At 34.9% G+C, this 20,182-nt stretch overlaps 1 protein-coding gene across 2 annotated transcripts; it reads left to right on the top strand.

Moving 5' to 3' along the window:
• The first annotated feature begins 216 nt into the window (after positions 1-216).
• LOC134250427 (phosphatidylinositol 4-kinase type 2-alpha-like) lies at positions 217-19,102 on the top strand. 2 transcript variants are annotated; one of them, XM_062732794.1, is made up of 9 exons: positions 217-603; positions 11,436-11,636; positions 13,345-13,476; positions 13,581-13,734; positions 15,160-15,227; positions 15,798-15,897; positions 16,787-16,920; positions 17,205-17,264; positions 17,558-19,102. In XM_062732794.1, the coding sequence occupies exons 1-9, from the start codon at positions 319-321 to the stop codon at positions 17,723-17,725; spliced, it is 1,302 nt and encodes a 433-aa protein (XP_062588778.1). In that variant the 5' UTR covers positions 217-318; the 3' UTR covers positions 17,726-19,102. The 2 variants fall into 2 exon arrangements, with proteins under 2 accessions (XP_062588778.1, XP_062588779.1); XM_062732795.1 differs by lacking the exon at positions 217-603 and adding an exon at positions 7,535-8,274.
• Positions 19,103-20,182: the final 1,080 nt, after the last annotated feature.

Genomic DNA, 20,182 nt, shown 5'->3' with positions numbered 1-20,182 from the left:
TCTCAGAGAACCAGTTTTTAGTGAAGTGACATCGTATTTTCGTAAAAATATTTTCTCATCAGAGTCTTCATTTTCATGCTGTAATTTCATAACAAATTGTAGAATGATTGATATTTAAAGAATTTGACTATATTTTATACATTGTTTTACTTCTAGATATAGGATGATGATTTATTATTGTATACGAAAATAATGCTCCATAACAATAGAGTGACGTCATTTTTGAGAGTGAAACTTGAACATGTGATACAAATCTATATTTAGCTGATGGCCATTCGATCAGTATATCCTATCTAAGTTATCTGTTTTAAATCGAATATGTCCAATGCTCCTCCACCAGACGTAACTTTTGTCCCAAATCCCAACAGAGCAGACTATTTACAGCGATCTCCCACAAGAAGTGGGCGGGGAAACGAGGAAAACTCCCCACTGTTAGCACCTAGGGTAGAACATGAATATGGACTCTTTGACAACAATTTCCCGGATGACCCGATTTTTCAAGAAATAATCCGAAGTGCCGAATCGGCCATAGAGGAGGGCATTTTACCTGAGCGTATAACACAGGGGTCCAGTGGGAGCTACTTTGTGAAGAACAGAGAAAAGGTAGGTCTCCTCAAAGGTTTTCAACTGTCTTGACTTGGAGGGAGTTAAAGCAACTGATTACAAGATATGGGTGGGACTTAAATTTATAGTAAGCTTGTGTGAAGTTTAATTGACAGAAAAGTTTTCATATTTCAAAAGAATCATACTTCTTACTAGTTTTTTTTTGTAACGGGAGTCCGAGAGGAGAAAAATGCAGCACACCAGACCACATGATTCCAACCCTGGTCCCCTAAATCTCCAGTCAGGTGCTCTACTATATGACCACTGGTAATAGTTATAATCTGTCTGGCTGCCACATTCCTCCCTCCTTAAAGGTCTTTGTTTGATCCCTTAAAGATCCCAATTAACTCAGGCTCCTCCCTTGCAGGTCTTCCATTGCATGGCATAGCACCAAATGTAATGTGAAAGGAGAAAATGTAGTTGTTAGACTTGGATTTGAACCTGGACCCCTGAATCTTTAGTCAGGTGCTCTACTAACTGGTGATTGAACCCATCTAACCGACATAATTGAATTTTTTGTCTTTTTCGGACTTCATTTAAATATATTCGTTGTTACTCGATCATGACCAATATTTCAGACAAACATTAGCACACACAACTTAATCTGTTGCGAGCACAGTTGAATTTTCATTATACTGATACGTATTCTCTTTTAACTATAAGAGTATAACAGTTGTATGGTGAGAACCTAGTAAGTTGTTAGAACTTGTGTTCAAACCATTTGTATAGTATTTATACAATAAAATATGTTCAAACCATGTTCAAACCAACTATAAGATCTACCTCTTTGAACATGTCCTGATCTACATTTGGAACATCTTGACTGTGACATGATCAAATCACATGACATCATAGTTTACTTGCATTTCCTTAAATGGCTTAATTAATAGAGGCTAAAACTGCAATTTTTGAAAAAAATCATTTTCATCAAAGTCTCCTTTTTTATTCTGAACACATATAAGGAACAGATTTTCATTTAATGCATTGTTATACATGTTAATACACACAAATAATTTATTGTATTTTTACCATTTAATATTAAAGTAAGGTTAATAGTTTCTTTTTCATTTCTAACTTCTGTATCTACTTGTGGTCCTATTTATTTGCGATTGTCACATCATTATCACTCTGAATGAACCTTTTGTAGTATAATTGTAATGAGTTAGAGATAGTTTAATTTTACTGAAAACAATTCACAAAGTGTAGATATAAGATATTTCTTTTAAAAAAGTCAGTGTGTCAAGACTGTAATGGTTTACTCTTCAACATACAGTTTTTTCTCTACAATGTAGGAATTAAAAAAGACTCCTACATATACTGATTGTTATATTATTAAATTACAAGAGGCCCAAGGGCCACATCGCTCACCTGAGCACATCGTCTAGGAAAAAGCACAGATCAGGTCAGAACTGAAAAGTTTACTGAGAAGGGGACGGGTCCTACCCTCCCTACCCCAAAAGGCTATGATTTGATCAAATTTAAATCTTTAATACATGATGATGCTTACATGTCAATATGACTAAACATAGCTTTTCTGTTCTTCGGATTTTTCCTTTATTTTATTTTCCATTATTTTTCTATGTAAAACTTTGATCGACCTTTGTGGCCCCAGCCTTTCCCTTGGGGGAATGGGGGGGGGGGGGGGGGGGGTTGGGGGGGTTGGTTATGATTTGAACAAACTAAAATCTACACTAAGGAGGTTGATTCCATATAAATATCACTAATCATGGCTTTGAAGCACTTGAGAAGAAGATTTAAAAAGATTTCCATATATATTTCTATGTAAAATTTTCATCTGCCATTGTGGCCCCGCCCTACCCCCGGGAGTCATGATTTGAACAAACTTGAATCTACACTACCTGAGGATGATTCCACATGAGTTTCATCTTTCCTGGCTCAGTAGTTCTTGAGAAGAAGATCTTTAAAGATTTTTCCTATATACTCCTATGTAAAACTTTGATGGCCATTTTGGCCCCACCCTCCCCCCGGGGGTCATGATTTGAACAAACTTGAATCTATACTACCTGAGGTTGATTCCACATGAGTTTCATCTTTCCTGGCCCAGAGGTTCTTGAGAAGAAGATTTTTAAAGATTTTTCCTATATACTCCTATGTAAAACTTTGATCGGCCATTGTGGCCCTACCCTACCCCCGGGGGTCATGATGTGAACAAATTTGAATCTATACTACCTGAAGATGATTCCACATGAGTATTATCTTTCCTGGCCCAGTGGTTCTTGAGAAGAAGATTTTTAAAGAATTTTCCTATATACTCCTATGTAAAACTTTGATCGGCCATTGTGGCCCCCCCTACCCCTGGGGGTCAGGATTTGAACAAACTTGAATCTACACTACCTGAAGCTGATTACACAAGACTTTCATCTTTCCTGGCCCAGTGGTTCTTGAGAAGAAGATTTTTAAAGATTTTTAGCTCACCTGAGCCGAAGGCTCAAGTGAGCTTTTCTGATCACATTTTGTCCGTCGTCCGTCCGTCTGTCCGTCTGTCCGTCCGTCCGTCTGTAAACTTTTCACATTTTCGACTTCTTCTCAAGAACCACTGGGCCAATTTTGACCAAACTTGGTACAAAGCATCCTTGGGTAAAGGGGAATTTAAATTGTTAAAATAAAGGGACATATCCCCTCGCAAGGGGAGATAATCAAGAAAAGACAAAAATAGGGTGGGGTCATTAAAAAATCTTCTTCTTAAGAACCACTGGGCCAGAAAAGCTGAAACTTATGTGGAAGCATCCTAGGGTAGTGTAGATTATAAATTGTTCAAATCATGACCCCCAGGATAAGGGCGGGGCCACAATGGGGAATCAAAGTTTTACATAGAAATATATAGGAAAAATCTTTGAAAATCTTCTTCTCAAGAACCACTGGGCCAGAAAAGCTGAAACTTAAATGGAAGCATCCTGGTATAGTGTAGAATCTAAATTGTACAAATCATGACCCCCGGGGGAAGGGCGGGGCGACAAAGGGGAATCAAAGTTTTATATAGAAATATATTGGAAAAATCTTAGAAAATCTTCTTCTCAAGATCCACATGGCCAGAAAATCTGAAACTTTAATGGAAGCATCCTGGGGTAGTGTAGAATCTAAATTGTTCAAATCATGACCCCCAGGATAAGGGCGAGGCCACAATGGGGAATCAAAGTTTTACATAGAAATATATAGGAAAAATCTTTGAAAATCTTCTTCTCAAGAACCACTGGGCCAGAAAAGCTGAAACTTAAATGGAAGCATCCTGGTATAGTGTAGAATCTAAATTGTTCAAATCATGACCCCTGGGGGAAGGGCGGGGCGACAGTGGGGAATCAAAGTTTTATAAAGAAATATATAGGAAAAATCTTTGAAAATCTTTTTCTCAAGAACCACAGGGCCAAAAAAGCTGAAACTTATGTGGAAGTATCCTTGTATTATGTAAATTCTAAATTTTACAAATAATGACCCCTGGGGGATGGGTGGGGCCACAATTGGGAATCAAAGTTTTACATAGAAATATATAGGAAAAATCTTTGAAAATCTTCTTCTCAAGAACCACTGGGCCAGAAAAGCTGAAACTTATGTGGAGGCATCCTTGTATAATGTAGATTCTAAATTTTACAAATAATGACCCCCGGGGGATGGGTGGGGCCACAATTGGGTATCAAAGTTTTATATAGAAATATTTAGGAAAATCTTTGAAAATCTTCTTCTCAAGAACCACTTGTCCAGAAAAGCTGAAAATTATGTGGAAACATCCTGGTATAGTGTAGATTCCTAATTGTTCAAATCATGACTCCCAGGGGAAGGGCGGGGCCACAATGGGGTATCAAAGTTTTACATAGAAATATATAGGAAAAATCTTTGAAAATCTTCTTCTCAAGGACCACTGGGCCAGAAAAGCTGAAATCTATGTGGAAGCATCCTGGTATAATGTAGATTCTAAATTTTTCAAATAATGACACCCGGGGGAAGGGCGGGGCCACAATGGAGAATCAAAGTTTTATAAAGAAATATATAGGAAAAATCTTTGAAAATTTTCTTCTCAAGAACCACTTGGCCAGAAAAGCTGAAACTTATGTGGAAGCATCCTAGGGTAGTGTAAATTCTAAATTGTAGAAATCGTGACCCCCGGGGGAAGGGCGGGGCCATTATAGGGAATCAAAGTTTTACATAGAAATATATAGGAAAAATCTTTGAAAATCTTCTTTCAGGAACCACTGGGCCAAAAAAGCTGAAATATATGTGCCCATGGAAGGATCATTGGGTAGTGTAGATTTCAAAATGTCTAAATTATGATCAGTTGGGTAGGGTGGGGATGCATTATGTATAACAAGGGTAAATCTGGTAAAGAACAGAATGGTCAAAGCTTCTCAGGTGAGCGATGTGGCCCATGGGCCTCTTGTTCCTATATACTCCTATGTAAAACTTTGATCGGTCATTGTGGCCCCACCCTACCCCCAGGGGTCATGATTTGAACAAAGTTGAATCTACACTACCTGAAGATGATTCCACATGAGTTTCATCTTTCCTGGCCCAGTGGTTTGTGAGAAGAGGATTTTTAAAAAATTCCATTAAATTTTTACTTATTCATAATTATCTCCCCTTGGAAGAGGGCGTGGCCCTTTATTTGAACAAACTTGAATCCCCTTCACCCAAGGATACTTTGTAGCAAGTTTGGTTGAAATTGGCCCAGTGGTTCTTGAGAAGAAGATGAAAATGTAAAAAGTTTACGACGACAACAACAACAGACGACGGACAAATTTTTATCAGAAAAGCTCACTTGAGCCTTTGGCTCAGGTGAGCTAAACAAGAGACCCATGGGCCACATCGCTCACCCGAGCATTGTGGCTAGGAAAAGTAGTAATTGGTTTACTATTGAAAAGTTTGAATCCAAAAGTTTGGCCCCGCCCTAGCCCCGGTGGATCATGATTTGAACAAACTTGAATCTACACTATCCGAGGTTGCTTCCATATAAATATGAGCAATTATGGCTTTGCTATTCTTGAAATGAAAATTTTTAAAGAATTTTCCTATATATTTCTATATAAAACTTTGGTCGGCCATTGTGGCCCCGCCCTCCCCCCGGGGGTCATGATTTGAACAAACTTGAATCTACACTACCTGGGGATGCTTCCATATAAATATGAGCAATTCTGGCTTTGCTGTTCTTGAGAAGAAGATTTTTAAAGAATTTTCCTATATATTTCTATATAAAACTTTGGTCGGCCATTGTGGCCCCGCCCTACCCTAGGGGGTCATGATTTGAACAAATTTGAATCTACACTACCTGGGGATGCTTCCATATAAATATGAGCAATTATGGCTTTGCTGTTCTTGAGAAGAGGATCTTCAAAGAATTGTCCTATATATTTCTATATAAAACTTTGGTCGGCCATTGTGGCCCCGCCCTACCCCCGGGGGTCATGATTTGAACAAACTTGAATCTACACTACCTGGGGATGCTTCCATATAAATATGAGCAATTATGGCTTTGCTGTTCTTGAGAAGAAGATTTTTAAAGAATTTTCCTATACTGTAAAAGCACAAATATTCGTGGGGGATTAAATTTCGTTTATTTCGTTGTTAACAAAATTCAACGAAATTAAATCCCACACGAAATTTTATCTGACTATATATTGAATAGGATTAGTTTTAAAACAACGAAATTAAATGCACACGAAATTATTTTTGATGGCAAAACAGCGAAATTTTATGCCCACGAAATTTTGTGCTTCTACAGTATATTTCTATATAAAACTTTGGTCGGCCATTGTGGCCCCGCCCTACCCCCGGGGGTCATGATTTGAACAAACTTGAATCTACACTACCTGGGGATGCTTCCATATAAATATGAGCAATTATGGCTCTGCTGTTCTTGAGAAGAAGATTTTTAAAGAATTTTCCTATATATTTCTATATAAAACTTTGGTCGGCCATTGTGGCCCCGCCCTTTCCCCGGGGGACATGATTTTAACAAATTTGAATCTACACTACCCGAGGATGTTTCCCCATAAGTTTCAACTTTCCTGGCACAGTGGTTCTTAAGAAGAAGATTTTTAAAACATACCACCAAATTTTCACTAATTCTCAATTATCTCCCCTTGAATAAGGGCATGGCCCTTTATTTGAACAAACTTGAATCCCCTTCACCCAAGGATGCTTTGTGGCAAGTTTGGTCGAAATTGGCCCAGCGGTTCTTGAGAAGAAGTCGAAAATGTGAAAAGTTTACGGACAGACAGACGGACGGACGGACGCCGGACAAAATGTGATCAGAAAAGCTCACTTGAGCCTTCAGCTCAGGTGAGCTAAAAAGCGAATGACAGCTAGTGTTTAAAAAAAAAACTAATTAAGGTAATGCTCCAAAAACTGATAGACTAAATGTAAAATAAGTCAATGAAAATACCTTGTAAATGAAAAGAAAACCTCTTATTTGAATTCATTTACAAAAGTATGAATATTATATTTTTCCCAATTTCAACAAAATGTCACTTTTTTCCCACATGGAAATAGACCCAGGCCCTTGATTTTAGATCTTATAAAATGTTCATCAAATGGAACATTTCTTTCCATGGAAATCCAGTATAATATAGCTAATTTAAAAAATATAAAATATATACATTAGATTTTGACAAGTCTCTTAAAAGGATGTTAATAAGAGTAAAACCCCTTTAAAAAGGCACATCTTTCATGGACTTGATTCTCTTTCACTTTTACTTCACTGTACTTTTTCCTTTAATAAATATTGATGAAAAGTTGAAAGTCTTAGTTAATGCCATACAGTTATCTAACATAATTTGACAAGCTCCCACACAAAAGGCTGATAAGAATCATTTTTTGAGGTTTAGTATACTATTATTTTATTCCCTTTCATCTGTTTTACAAGTAAACATGTTTTAGGTTTTGAGACGATCCCTTTGACAAGTGACTAATTAGAGTAATGTCCCTTTGACCGTTATTTCGTTATGTTTTGGCCACGTCAAAACATGTGATCGTTGTGCCACTGATAAAGAAGGAAACGTTTACAGAAAAGACATTATTCTTGTTATGCAGGAAGCTGTGTGTCAGCCATGAACAGGAAATCTCGGATTTTCTCTACTTCATCACATAGATAAATCAACAAGCAATGTTTGTCATACGACTTTGAGCTTTGAAGTTGATTATGATATTGTTAAAATGTGCAGTTTTCTGAATTAAATTAGAAAATCTAACAATTTTATGAACTATAGGCCAAGCGAAGAATATTGAATAGATATGCTCGATGAGGCGGCTGTGAAAGTGAAAGTAGAGTTAGTACTCCCGCCCAATATTGTGCATCCTGTGATGTTACAGTGCCCGGATCTAAGTCCCTGTCGTTATCATTTCACTGATCATAATCTCGAGCAGTCCGAGGCTGTTCTAGACAATTCCACAACTGATAAAGGTCTGGAATATCGTGTCTGAAGAAGTAAAATGACAGACAGTGACCAGATTGTGATTGTAGAGAAGGATGACCCTTCACCTCACGGGGTGGTGGGCCCCACGGACAGCTCCCAGTATGAGACGATGTATGGCAACACCTTCCCCCGGGACCCGGGCTACCAGGAACTCGTGTGGGAGGCTGAGATGGCTATTGCCACAGGGGTGGTGCCTGTACTCAGTGTGAAAGGGACAAGTGGATGTTACTTTGTGAAAAATAGAAAGGGTGTAAGTTGGAAGTTGTGGGATTAAAAATTGTTTTCAGGTGTGAAAAATTCAAGAAACACACCAGCTTCATTGATGGAGAACAGCAAGGCATACTGATTCACATCGGCAATGCATTTACAAAGGGTGTGATGCCAGTTGCGGAATTAAGGGGGGGGGGGGCACACCCGGCGCGCCCCCTAAAATTATCAAAGTTAGCATAAATCACAGTTTCGTCTAGAAAATGTAACTATGTCTACTTGGTAGACCTCTTTTTTACCCTACAAAATCTCTATAAATTCAGGAGCTTCCGGGGGCTTTGCCCCCTGGACCCACTACGGCCTAAGGGGCCTCATGGCAGCCCCCAGACCCCCTGCCTGTTTTTGGCACCCCCTCTAACTTCAATTCCTGGATCGGCACCTGGAGTCCTGGATGCCCTTAATTACTTTGTTTTAATCGAGTGAAGGAAGGATGTGTGTATATTCCCAATATGTACCCAACTTAAGCTCCTTTTTAATAATATGAATAAGATCAACAGAAAGAAATCCAATAATCCAGAGAGTCAAACACTTGTATATCTATGTGACAGACTTTTCCATGTGTTCACATAAATATATCCCATAAAACTCTCAATTCTTTAAGGTATATGAAATAATGTGAACACAATCATTAGACAATAGTATACATGTATTATAATTGATCAAACCATTTAAGGGGAGACAGGGCACATGTCACATGACTAAATAGACATATTACGTCATAATAATCGTTGATGATAAACATGTTAAACGTTGTTAAAATCAACAGTTCTTTTGTAATTTTATTCTAAACATTTAAGTTAAGAAATTATTATTCATAATTTTTTTTAAATCTTGCCATCATTTAGATATTGTGAAGTTGCCCAATCCACACATTTGTTTCTCTTTACCCTGCAGTTTGACGTCAGTGACGTCATAGACGTAGTGTTTGAATTTTCTGTGCAGCGAGATCAACTATACACACCCGTCATGATCAGTTTTATTTCATAATAAACAGGTCACAGTCAATGTATCATGATAAATTTCTGAATGAGATTTTTTTAAATTAATATTTTTTCGTGTTTAGTAAGAGAGATTCTCTCTATTTAGATAATTTTGAATGTTTATGTTTTCGTGTGACGTCACAATTGATTGCCCGCACTCAGAAAATACAAACATGAAGCGTTTTTATCATGCTTGCATCTAATTCAACGATGTCCTGTGCGTTATTGATGTAAGCTTCACCCAGTGATATTTATGCAGTAAATTATTACGATGAAGGACTGACATTCATTCGTAAATTTAGAAATATTTATTGACAGAATTTTTTTCCCAATGAGGTTTTTCTCGTTGAAGCTGCCTTGAAAAATGCAGAAATTATCCCACCCAAATACTATATAGAATTAAAACAATTGCTTTCAGATAATTTAAACACTATGAATATTCTGAAATATTTGAGTATATAGTGTTATCTATAATATTTATTGTTTGTGCGTTAAAATTCACATGATGGACTCCGTTATGGGCCCATAAACATGAAGTATCTTAACTCCATACACACTCTACACAGGGCGGTATTTGTGGGGCGATATCTTTTAAATAAGTCAAGAAATCCCATGACAGGACCGTTATAAAATGTTAAGTACATATTAAATTAGTAATATAAAAAATACGAAAAAAAAATCATTGACAGGAATTTTTTCAGCTAAAGGTCCTGTTCCTCCTTAATGTATGAATTGATAATTTGGGGCTTCAGTTCGGATTTCCACTTCATTATATTGTGAAACAAAAGGTGGGATAAATTGTCATACTCATTAAAATTTTAAAATATTTAAACTTCTGTAAAAAAAAAAAAAATGCTTTCTCAACTTTGTGTTTTTTTTAATAATCTTGTATTTGTAAATAAGAATGATAATGGACTGCTACCGTAATGATCAATTGAAGTACTTTTAGCTTTATTGGTGATCAACAACAAATATTGATATCCATCAACTGAAAAATTACAAAACCCAAGGCTAATTCTGTTGCAATGTGCTACATGTACTATACCAGTTATACGCATCTGATTTCTCGATACATAATGAAATGTATATATAACTAAACACCATGTGTATTGTCACTCAAATTGATGTCGAAATCATCAGAAAACCAAAAAAAAAATGCCATCTATAAATAGTTAATTTTGCAAGTTGAGACTTCAAAAAATGATAACCATGTTTTGCCTTAGTTCATGATAAGTGATTTATATACATGCCTAAAAACTGAATCTGATGAACGTTTAGATTGAAAGCAATTTATTCCTCCTTTCCTATTGCAATATATTAAGTGCATGTATATTAAAGCCGCTAGGTCCGATTCTAATCACGAAAAAAATATATTTGTTTTTCTTGAAAAATAATTGTCCATAACTTGTTTCAACTTTTATCAAATTATATCCCTAAGGTCTTTTTCTTTTAAAAGATATCAAAATTCAAAAGTTAAAAAAAATAATTTTTGTTAGGTCACACAAAAAATAAACATATGTTGATATCGCGTGAAATCACCTTCGAAAAATTAAATTTATCGCTTAAATGTTTATCTCATGAAGAACAAACCCGAGCATTTTTTTCACAAGAAAGTACTTATACATGTACCTGTACACAGACAATATTTTAGCCTTCATTACTAAACTTCCTTAAAAAAAATCTTTAAAAATATCCGATTTTCCTTTATTCTTTAAACGTTAAATATGCATATTATTATATATAATACTTTGGATTATATTCAATTAATTACTGAATTTTTAAAAGATATATTATGACTTAGGCTTCTACCAATGGAAAAAATACTCGGGCTTGAATTATCTTTATAATTAGATATATCCGATAAATTTATTTTTTTCAAAGGTTACTTCACAGCAGATCTTAAATTCCCGTCAGAAACTTCTGTTTGTCAATAAGGTTTTTGATCTATGTTTTCCATGTAAGGATTGTTGTAGTAAACTATGAAATCAATCTTGTAATTTATTTTTATATATTATCTATGTAATGACGTACTTTTATTGTGTAAGATAATATGTGTTTCGGATTAAGCGGCTTTAAGTGAGACTATGAACAGTATCTTTATATACCCCAGTACATAAAGAAAGTAAATGATAATTGGCTCACTCTTTCTTTTCTCTTTTCTTAGAACATCATTGGTGTATTTAAACCAAAGGATGAAGAACCATATGGGAAACTGAATCCAAAGTGGACGAAATGGATGCATAAGTTGTGTTGTCCCTGCTGCTTTGGTAGAAGTTGCCTGGTTCCAAATCAGGGATATTTATCAGAGGCCGGCGCCAGTCTGGTGGACCGAAAACTACAACTGAATATAGTACCTAATACTAAGGTTAGTGTTACAGAATATAGTACCTAATACTAAGGTTAGAGTTACTGAATATAGTACCTAATAATTAGTACCTAATACTAAGGTTAGAGTTACTGAATATAGTACCTAATACTAAGGTTAGAGTTACTGAATATAGTACCTAATACTAAGGTTAGAGTTACTGAATATAGTACCTAATACTAAGGTTAGAGTTACTGAATATAGTACCTAATACTAAGGTTAGTGTTACAGAATATAGTACCTAATACTAAGGTTAGAGTTACTGAATATAGTACCTAATACGAAGGTTAGAGTTACTGAATATAGTACCTAATACTAAGGTTAGTGTTACAGAATATAGTACCTAATACTAAGGTTAGAGTTACTGAATATAGTACCTAATACTAAGGTTAGTGTTACAGAATATAGTACCTAATACTAAGGTTAGAGTTTCTGAATATAGTACCTAATACTAAGGTTAGAGTTACTGAATATAGTACCTAATACTAAGGTTAGAGTTACTGAATATAGTACCTAATACTAAGGTTAGTGTTACAGAATATAGTACCTAATACTAAGGTTAGAGTTACTGAATACTGTATAGGGGATTAATTTCACGGGTTGTAATTTTCACGTTTTTCTCTCATCTGACACGATCGCGGTTTCTTGAATTCGCGGAATAGCTACATGTAAACAACATTCTTCAGCGTTGTTTTTATTTCACAAACAACAGGGTAGGTTTATATAAAATTGATAGATTTCATTAATAATTAATTAAAACAAGTGCAGTTATTAAAAGTCCTACTCTTTAAACGTCAAATGACTTTCCTATAAGCTATTACGATGAGTGCATGTGCACCCAAGATCTTCAATACAACGCGGCGAAAAACCACTGGACGGAAGTATATGTGTTTATTAAAATGATTTTTCAAAACCAAAATGTTGATAAAAACTCATATGCATGATAATGCAGGTAACAAATACACGTGGTAAAATTAGTTACGCACGGGTAATCAAAACCCATGGCCCACGTGTTTTGATTGATGAAACATGTAGCGTTGGCTATTAAAACAGCTTTTGAACAAACACGAGTTATTATCTGCCGATTTGAATTAAAGTTTAGCGTGATAATTAAAATGATTGAATGACGAGTAATACTCGTAATTACTGAAACGACCATGTACTGCATGTACATGTATATCAACCTGTCGTAGTCAACCTATCGTAGTCTATTCTCAAATTTCCAAATAAATCATCGAGATTATTGAAAATTTATTCACTGTTTCTTGAATTCATGGATTTATTAATACCGTGAATATAGCGAATATTAACACCGCGAGTTATTTTCCCCCTATACAGTATAGTACCTAATACTAAGGTTAGAGTTACTGAATATAGTACCTAATACTAAGGTTAGAGTTACTGAATATAGTATCCATTACTAAAGTTAGAGAAGTGTCATCTTTGAAGTCAGTATAAAAATTGTATCTAAGAATGTAGATGCCAATATTGGATTGGACAACAATGGAGATCCAAAAGAACTGCAGTAGGGCATCCTCAAAAGTGAAAATAAACTAAAAGAGGGAGCTTAAAAAGAATCGTGTGTCATCATGGTCATGGCAACAAGCTTATTTGTTATATCTGTCCATGTTACTTCTTTTATAGGAATCGTAAAAATAAATCATGTTGTAAACATGATGACTGCTAATATGAATTATTTTTTTTTTAGGTTGTAAAATTAGCAAGTGATACATTTAACTACAATGCAATAGACAGAGCGAAATCAAGAACCAAACACAGTATTATGACAAAAGTCCCAGCTGTTGGTAAAAAGTTCCACCGCCTGGGCTTACCCCCAAAGGTAAGGAGATGTGGGGTCAGTTATATCATCGATTGTAAGTACATCAGTACTTGTAGTGTACCTCAGTACTTATAGTGGTACTTGATTCTTTGTTCTCGTTACAGACCGGATCCTTTCAGTTGTTTGTCAATGGATACAAAGACGCTGACTTCTGGCTACGGAAATTTGATGCTGAAGATTTACCTGTTTCTACGGCAACTAAGCTCCAGCACTTGTTTGAAAGACTAGTCGTTTTAGATTATATAATTAGAAATACAGGTATGTTTTATTTCGCCAAGTTTGTTTGAATTAGAATTAGTTTGTATGATCAAAGGGAGATAACAAAGATGCAAGGGAAACATTATATTTTTAATTTTCATTACAGCATGTAGGTGTTTATACTGGTCTTATGGTTAGAACTTGGAAAAACATGTACATGATTTTGATATATACTGAAAGGAAAAAGAAACGCATAATAGCATAATAGCGAAAAATATTTAACTATGTGGCCAAAAATTATGAAAATTGGTCAGATGTGTATTTTGGTTACTGTGCACTAAAATCACTGGTCAAAATTACTCAACCATGCAATGTATGGTGTCACGTAGGGGAAGTGATAAAAAGCCAAATACACGTACATGTTGATGATGACAATTTTGTGATCACATTTTGTAGTGCCAAGAAATGCATTAGAGTTTATAGACATCGTTTTCCGATATTTGCAGTCAGTATAAATTTCTTGCAATCAAGGTATGGCTAATCGAAGTTACATTGGGTCTAGTAATTGAGTTGCATAAGTGAATAAAAAGGCAACAACATGTTGCTGTGCAGTTTGTTTTTAACTTTTCAACCAAAAAATTTTTTTCGGTTGTCAGAGAGTAACTTAAAAGGTTTCCAACCAACCATGAGGGTGACGTTGGCGCGTAACAACGTCACATCAAGATAGGGCTTTTCATCATGCTACCTCGGTTATTGTCAAGTCATTATCACTGAAACCGATATTTTTACGGCAGGCAGTCCCACTCATATTTTCACCAGGGCTAATACTGACAGAAACTCTCTGCTCTAATTTGGTACTCAAGCTTGGCAACTTTACGTCGATTTTACTCTCACACGCGCAATGCGTAATGTTTTAGCATGTTCACATTGGGAAAATGTAGCTAGTGTTTGTCGACACTTCCCAACAAACATTCACGTGTACCAATTCAGCTAGATTCTGTAAATTCTATCCTAAATCGAAAATTCGTGGGATTCATTGGGCGAGGGGATTTGTTAGCTTTGGAATAATACAGCTACTCTTAACCATTAAGACTACCGTCGGAAGGCTTTAATGATAATCCTTGAGAAAGATAAATGCTCTGGTGAACTCACAAGAAAATCAAGGCTGTTACTGATGTGCAAGGGAGATGATGAGAATTTTTATTTTAATTTTGGGGGTTATCGACATATCAATTTTAATAACTCAGGAATTATCAGTCAAAGTCACACAAGGTTTCGGTTACTAGTTGTTTAAAGTTGAATTAAAATGTTTGATAACAATACTAGAAAACATATTGGAAATAAAAGTTTTAATTTTATTCAAAAGTTTATTATGCGTTTCTTTTTCCTTTCAGTATATGTTTTTAACCTATTGTTAAAACTCTTCAATTTTGTTTCAACATCTGGTGTGGCCATGAAGTAATATTTGTGTCATTCAATTTTTAGATAGGGGGAATGACAATTGGTTAATAAAGTATGAACCAGCATCAAGCATCCCTAAAGGTGATAATGAGGTAGGGGGATACAAAAGAGTGTCTTAATTTTGTAAAGGGGAGATAGTAAGCTACAGAGTTAAACCAAAAACTGTCTGCATTAAAAATGCAAGGGATTATAAGGAGGTACAGGGTAATACAAAAGTGTAATATTATAAATTTAGTATAAACTAGCATAAATGAACAGAATGTAAATTTCTGTAATTTTGCTTTTACAGTGTAAACATGGTAAATAAGGGAATAACCAATCTGATTAAAACCAGCCCCCTTCTCCTTTCACTCGTCAGGCGACGAGTGAAAGGAGAAGGGGGCTGGTTTTAATCAGACTAGGGAATAACTGTCTTCTCATTTGTTATTTACAACATTTAATGCTGATTGAGCTGTTGCAGACTTGTGTTCTACCACCTCTAGGCATCACAAAACTTAGTTTGCAACTGTTAAATCAGCATTAATCATCACAACAAATGAAATATACTTACATGTATTTTCAATCTACTGCAATTAATGTATTGTGTTTGATGTATACTTCATATTTTGTTTAGTTTTGTGATAGTTGCCTTTACACTGATAGAGATTCCTGTTTTGTTGTAGGTAGGAGAGTGGAATCTTGTAGAAAATCCTGATATATCCATTGCTGCCATTGACAATGGTCTCGCTTTCCCATTTAAACACCCTGATGAATGGAGAGCATGTAAGTCAGTGTAGGAATGATGAGAAGGTATAGGTACAGTTAAACTCGTTTAGAATGAACGTGGATATAGCGAATTCACCAAGTTTTTCGGGTCCGTGGCAAATTTCTTAACATTTCTTTGTAAAATTTTATGGTTATAACAAACTCTGATACAGCGAATTTACGGATATAGCAAACTGTTTTTGAGTCCCATAGAGGTTAAAAATAATGAAATTTACATCTTTTATAACGAATTTTCAAAAATCTCAAAATAAGTTATATTGAACTGACTTCATTTTTAGTAAGAATTTACAAATGAAATTCGAAACCTCAGTTAGCCAAGGTATGTTTTGTAATAATTGCTTCCCTACCATACTCAGTAGTAATACTTAAAGGGAAACGTGCATATTGCAAATTAGCTATAAATACTTCCACAAATTTGTTATACGAATATAACGAATTACTGATATAGCGAATTAAATCACAGGTCCCCAAGACTTCGCTCTAACCGAGTTTTACTGTATGGGTGATTTTTAGCAATGGAAAAAAAACTGATTATACAAATGAATGAAGGTTCCACTTTATATATATGAATGTTGAGACTGAAAAGAAAAAATAGTTTAATAACATGTAGTTAATATTTTGAGATTAAATAGGGCTTTGTAGCCTGTCATTGGGAAGTTATGTTCTAAACAACAGTCAAAGAATCAATTTCAGTATTGGCTTTATTTGGATTTGCTTATATTATTAAAAAGAAAAATACAAATCCCATTGTTATTTTGTAGATCCGTACCATTGTTATTTTTGTAGATCCGTACCATTGTTGTTTTTGTAGATCTGTACCATTTTTATTTTTGTAGATCCGTACCTTTGTTATTTTTGTAGATCCGTACCATTATTGTTTTTGTAGATCCGTACCACTGGGCGTGGTTACCCCAGGCTAAAGTCCCCTTCTCTGATGAAATCAAGGAACTTGTTCTACCTCAGCTGTCTGACATGAACTTTGTACAGGACCTCTGTGATGATCTCTTTGACTTGTTCAAGGTCAGCTTTTACCATTTTTAAGGTGGATAGTCACAGTTTAGTTTCAGTTAAATGTGACCTTTTCTTTGCTTTAACCATAATGTTAGTACTGTATAACATTAACTATGCACCCATTTATTTTGTTGATGTCTGTCATGATGCTAAAGCAGGCAACACATGGGAAAAATTTTGAATATAGATGAAAAATTCTGTATTTTCATTTTGTCTTTTCAAAACATATTTGTACAATTTATAATTGTTTAGATACTGGCACATACAGTAATTTCGTGTGATTACAATTTCAGACTGACAAAGGCTTTGATAGAAGGACCTTCACTAAGCAGATGGGAGTGATGAGAGGACAGGTCTGTTACTATAGCAACAAAATGGCAGAAATTTCAAATTTTGGATTGTTCTGCATTAAACATGCTTATAGAAAAAGACTCTTTTAACAACTGATGCTTACGGCATATTGATTTTCATTTCCTGTGGTTTAAAATATATTGCAAACTTAACGGATATTACGAATTACGCTTATAACATATCTAAATCATCTGACCTTGGCACCTGTTGTATGCAAAATAAATAAACTAACCTAAAGTACTTTAATAGATAGTTGGAAAAAAGTGACAAGACAATTCTTTTTTTCACTTTACAGATATTGAACTTGACACAAGCTTTAAAAGATGGTAAGTCTCCAGTACAGTTAGTCCAGATGCCGGTGGTCACCGTGGAGAGGACAAAAGAAGGTCGTCGTGTTAGAGCCGATAGTGACCAGTATACACAGAGCTTCCAACACAGGACACCATTCTTCTCCTGGTGCTGACACCTAGTGACTATAGGGGAACAGGATGACAGGTCTGCCACCTACTGGTCAGAATCAGTGCTGCCACCTACTGTTGCAGAATTAGTGCGGCCACCTACTGGTGTGCTTGAGCACTGTGGCAGAGCTTTTATCTTGTGGAGGTGCTGTAGTGCTCATTTATCATTAATTTATCACTTCATTCCAGACACAAAAAGAGACAGGGTCTCTAACAGAACACTACTGGAGGCCATTATACACAGTTCACCTTTCTTGCTCTTGTTTTGTTCTACTTTATTTTAAACTTCAGAGTACACAGAAATGATGTACTCCTGTGTAAGTTGATGTTATTTTTCTTGGTGCTACATGTTGGATGTTAGGTGTGTGTTTTGGAGTAGGTTATTTGCATGTTTTAGTTCACTGATCTCTGCAATTTGATGTTAAACTAATGTTATATGTATGAAATGATTTGTAGTAATTTTAAAAATTAAATAATTGTGTAATGTATTCATAATGATATTAATTAATTACAGTGTATTTTGGGGCCCAAAAAATGATTTATATCTTCTTGGACACCATTGCATCAGGACAAAAACTCCCATAATCAGTTGAAAAGGGAAATGGTGATATTTTCTATTTTTTTCTAGTTGAAATATTCCCCTTTTCATGCATGCCAATAGATATACTTTTTTATTTGATAAAGAACATAAACAAATAATATATATTTCTTGTTAATATGGTATTTTATTTAACATTTTTTCAAAGTTGAGTCATGAATATAAGAGAACAAAATGAAAGAATCATTTGATATCATTTATTAAATGGCTACATGAAAAGAAGAAATACACCTATATAAAAATATTAAAATAATCTGCCAACCTCACTGAGTTTTAAAATTTTGACCTGATAAAGTAAAGATTTTTTTTGGCCCTGTGAGGTATACAGCTTAGTCAGTTGTTCTTTGAGCCTTGAAAAGGTTCTCAATGTTTAGTATCTGCATAAGTTAATGCACTAGTTATATATTATAATTTCAAATCAATCTTTTACTCTAGGAGTAAAAATGAATTAAGTTTTTTTGCTCATGTGAGAAATTACATTTTGATTAATACTTTTTGATGAGCCTATCACAGACAGAATTATTAAAGAAATCCTGTAGTCATGATTCACTGACAAAGTCGTGTGATGTCAAACTCATGCTCAGTGAATGAGAAAATCTCGCCTTCCTTAGGGATGTACTACATGGGTCTCTGTGTGAGGAATATGACACACTGACATTAGTCAAATAAGTTTGTTATAAACCACAATAATGTTTTTTAAGATTATTTGCTCATACAACATTCATTTGATAAATTTGTTTGCTGACTGCTAATGATGCTAATTTTACAATAAATGTTGAATCTACAGTTCGCGTTATTACTCCTCTTATCTAGAGAAGTCAATACAGGATGGCCACTTCAGTTTGATTTAAAGCTAGCTAAAAGGCCAATGTTTTGGTCTAAAGAATCATTTCTGTTTCAGGAAGCCCACAGAAAAAAAATAAGATTGATAGTATTGAAATACTACTGTATTATAAAATTGCTGCAAGACTAATATTTATACACAAAGGAAGGAAATGAGAATGAAGACTAAGAGAATGTATACAATGTACTTTTTTTTTTATATTTATGTATTTTTAAAATTTCCATTATCTTCGGTAACATATTCAGCAGTGTGAGATTAAAAAAAGAACTTTGGACCCCTGCTCTTGGGGAAAAATGATTCTGGAGCAGGTTTCATTACAAGTAAATAGACCGACAAGCCCCACAAGGACCAAACTTGTGCGTATTGATTCATCTACGGATGCACACTACCAGACATCTGATGTTGGATTTGACCTTTCCAGATGAATGACCAAGTTTTTTAGTACTATGTTTTTTCTAAAGTGACTATAAACCCTATATTGTCCAAATTTGCAAGGAAGATACATCTAAAAATGAACATTTACATCTGTTTTGTAACTGGGTCAAACTGTATTGGATGTGCAGTAACTGATGAACACTAAAAGACTTCATTCAAACTATAGTTTGTTATTAACAATTAGTTAACTATAGTTTTCACTTGTAAAACTATATTTAACGGTCGTTAACTGTTTACGATTGCTAATATAAGGTTATCTGTCTGTAATAAAATGTTAACAATAGATTTTGTTCATAAACAGATTCGCATCTGTAAACTGTATAATTTACAATCGTGAACTATAGTTAAGAGTTGTTAATCATACTTTCACAAATCGTGAAACTATATTTATCAGATCGTTTTAAAACTATAGTTAAGAGTTGTAAACCATAGTTTACAAATCGTGAAACTGTACTTGTCGGTTAAAACATTGCTGTGATGTCATTCCTTTGTTCTTGAAGTCTAAAAATTTACCTGTGGCAGTCCGATATTAGTGAGCAGTCTGATATTAATCGTAATATCAGACTGTCTCAGTACTGATATCCT

This window comes from Saccostrea cucullata, unplaced genomic scaffold (genome assembly GCF_032062105.1).
Source record: "Saccostrea cucullata isolate Sc308-1 unplaced genomic scaffold, CSIRO_AGI_Scuc_v1 ctg102, whole genome shotgun sequence".
Taxonomy (NCBI): domain Eukaryota; kingdom Metazoa; phylum Mollusca; class Bivalvia; order Ostreida; family Ostreidae; genus Saccostrea; species Saccostrea cuccullata.
Note: the sequence above shows the minus strand (reverse complement) of the source record. Positions and strands in the feature narration are given on the sequence as shown.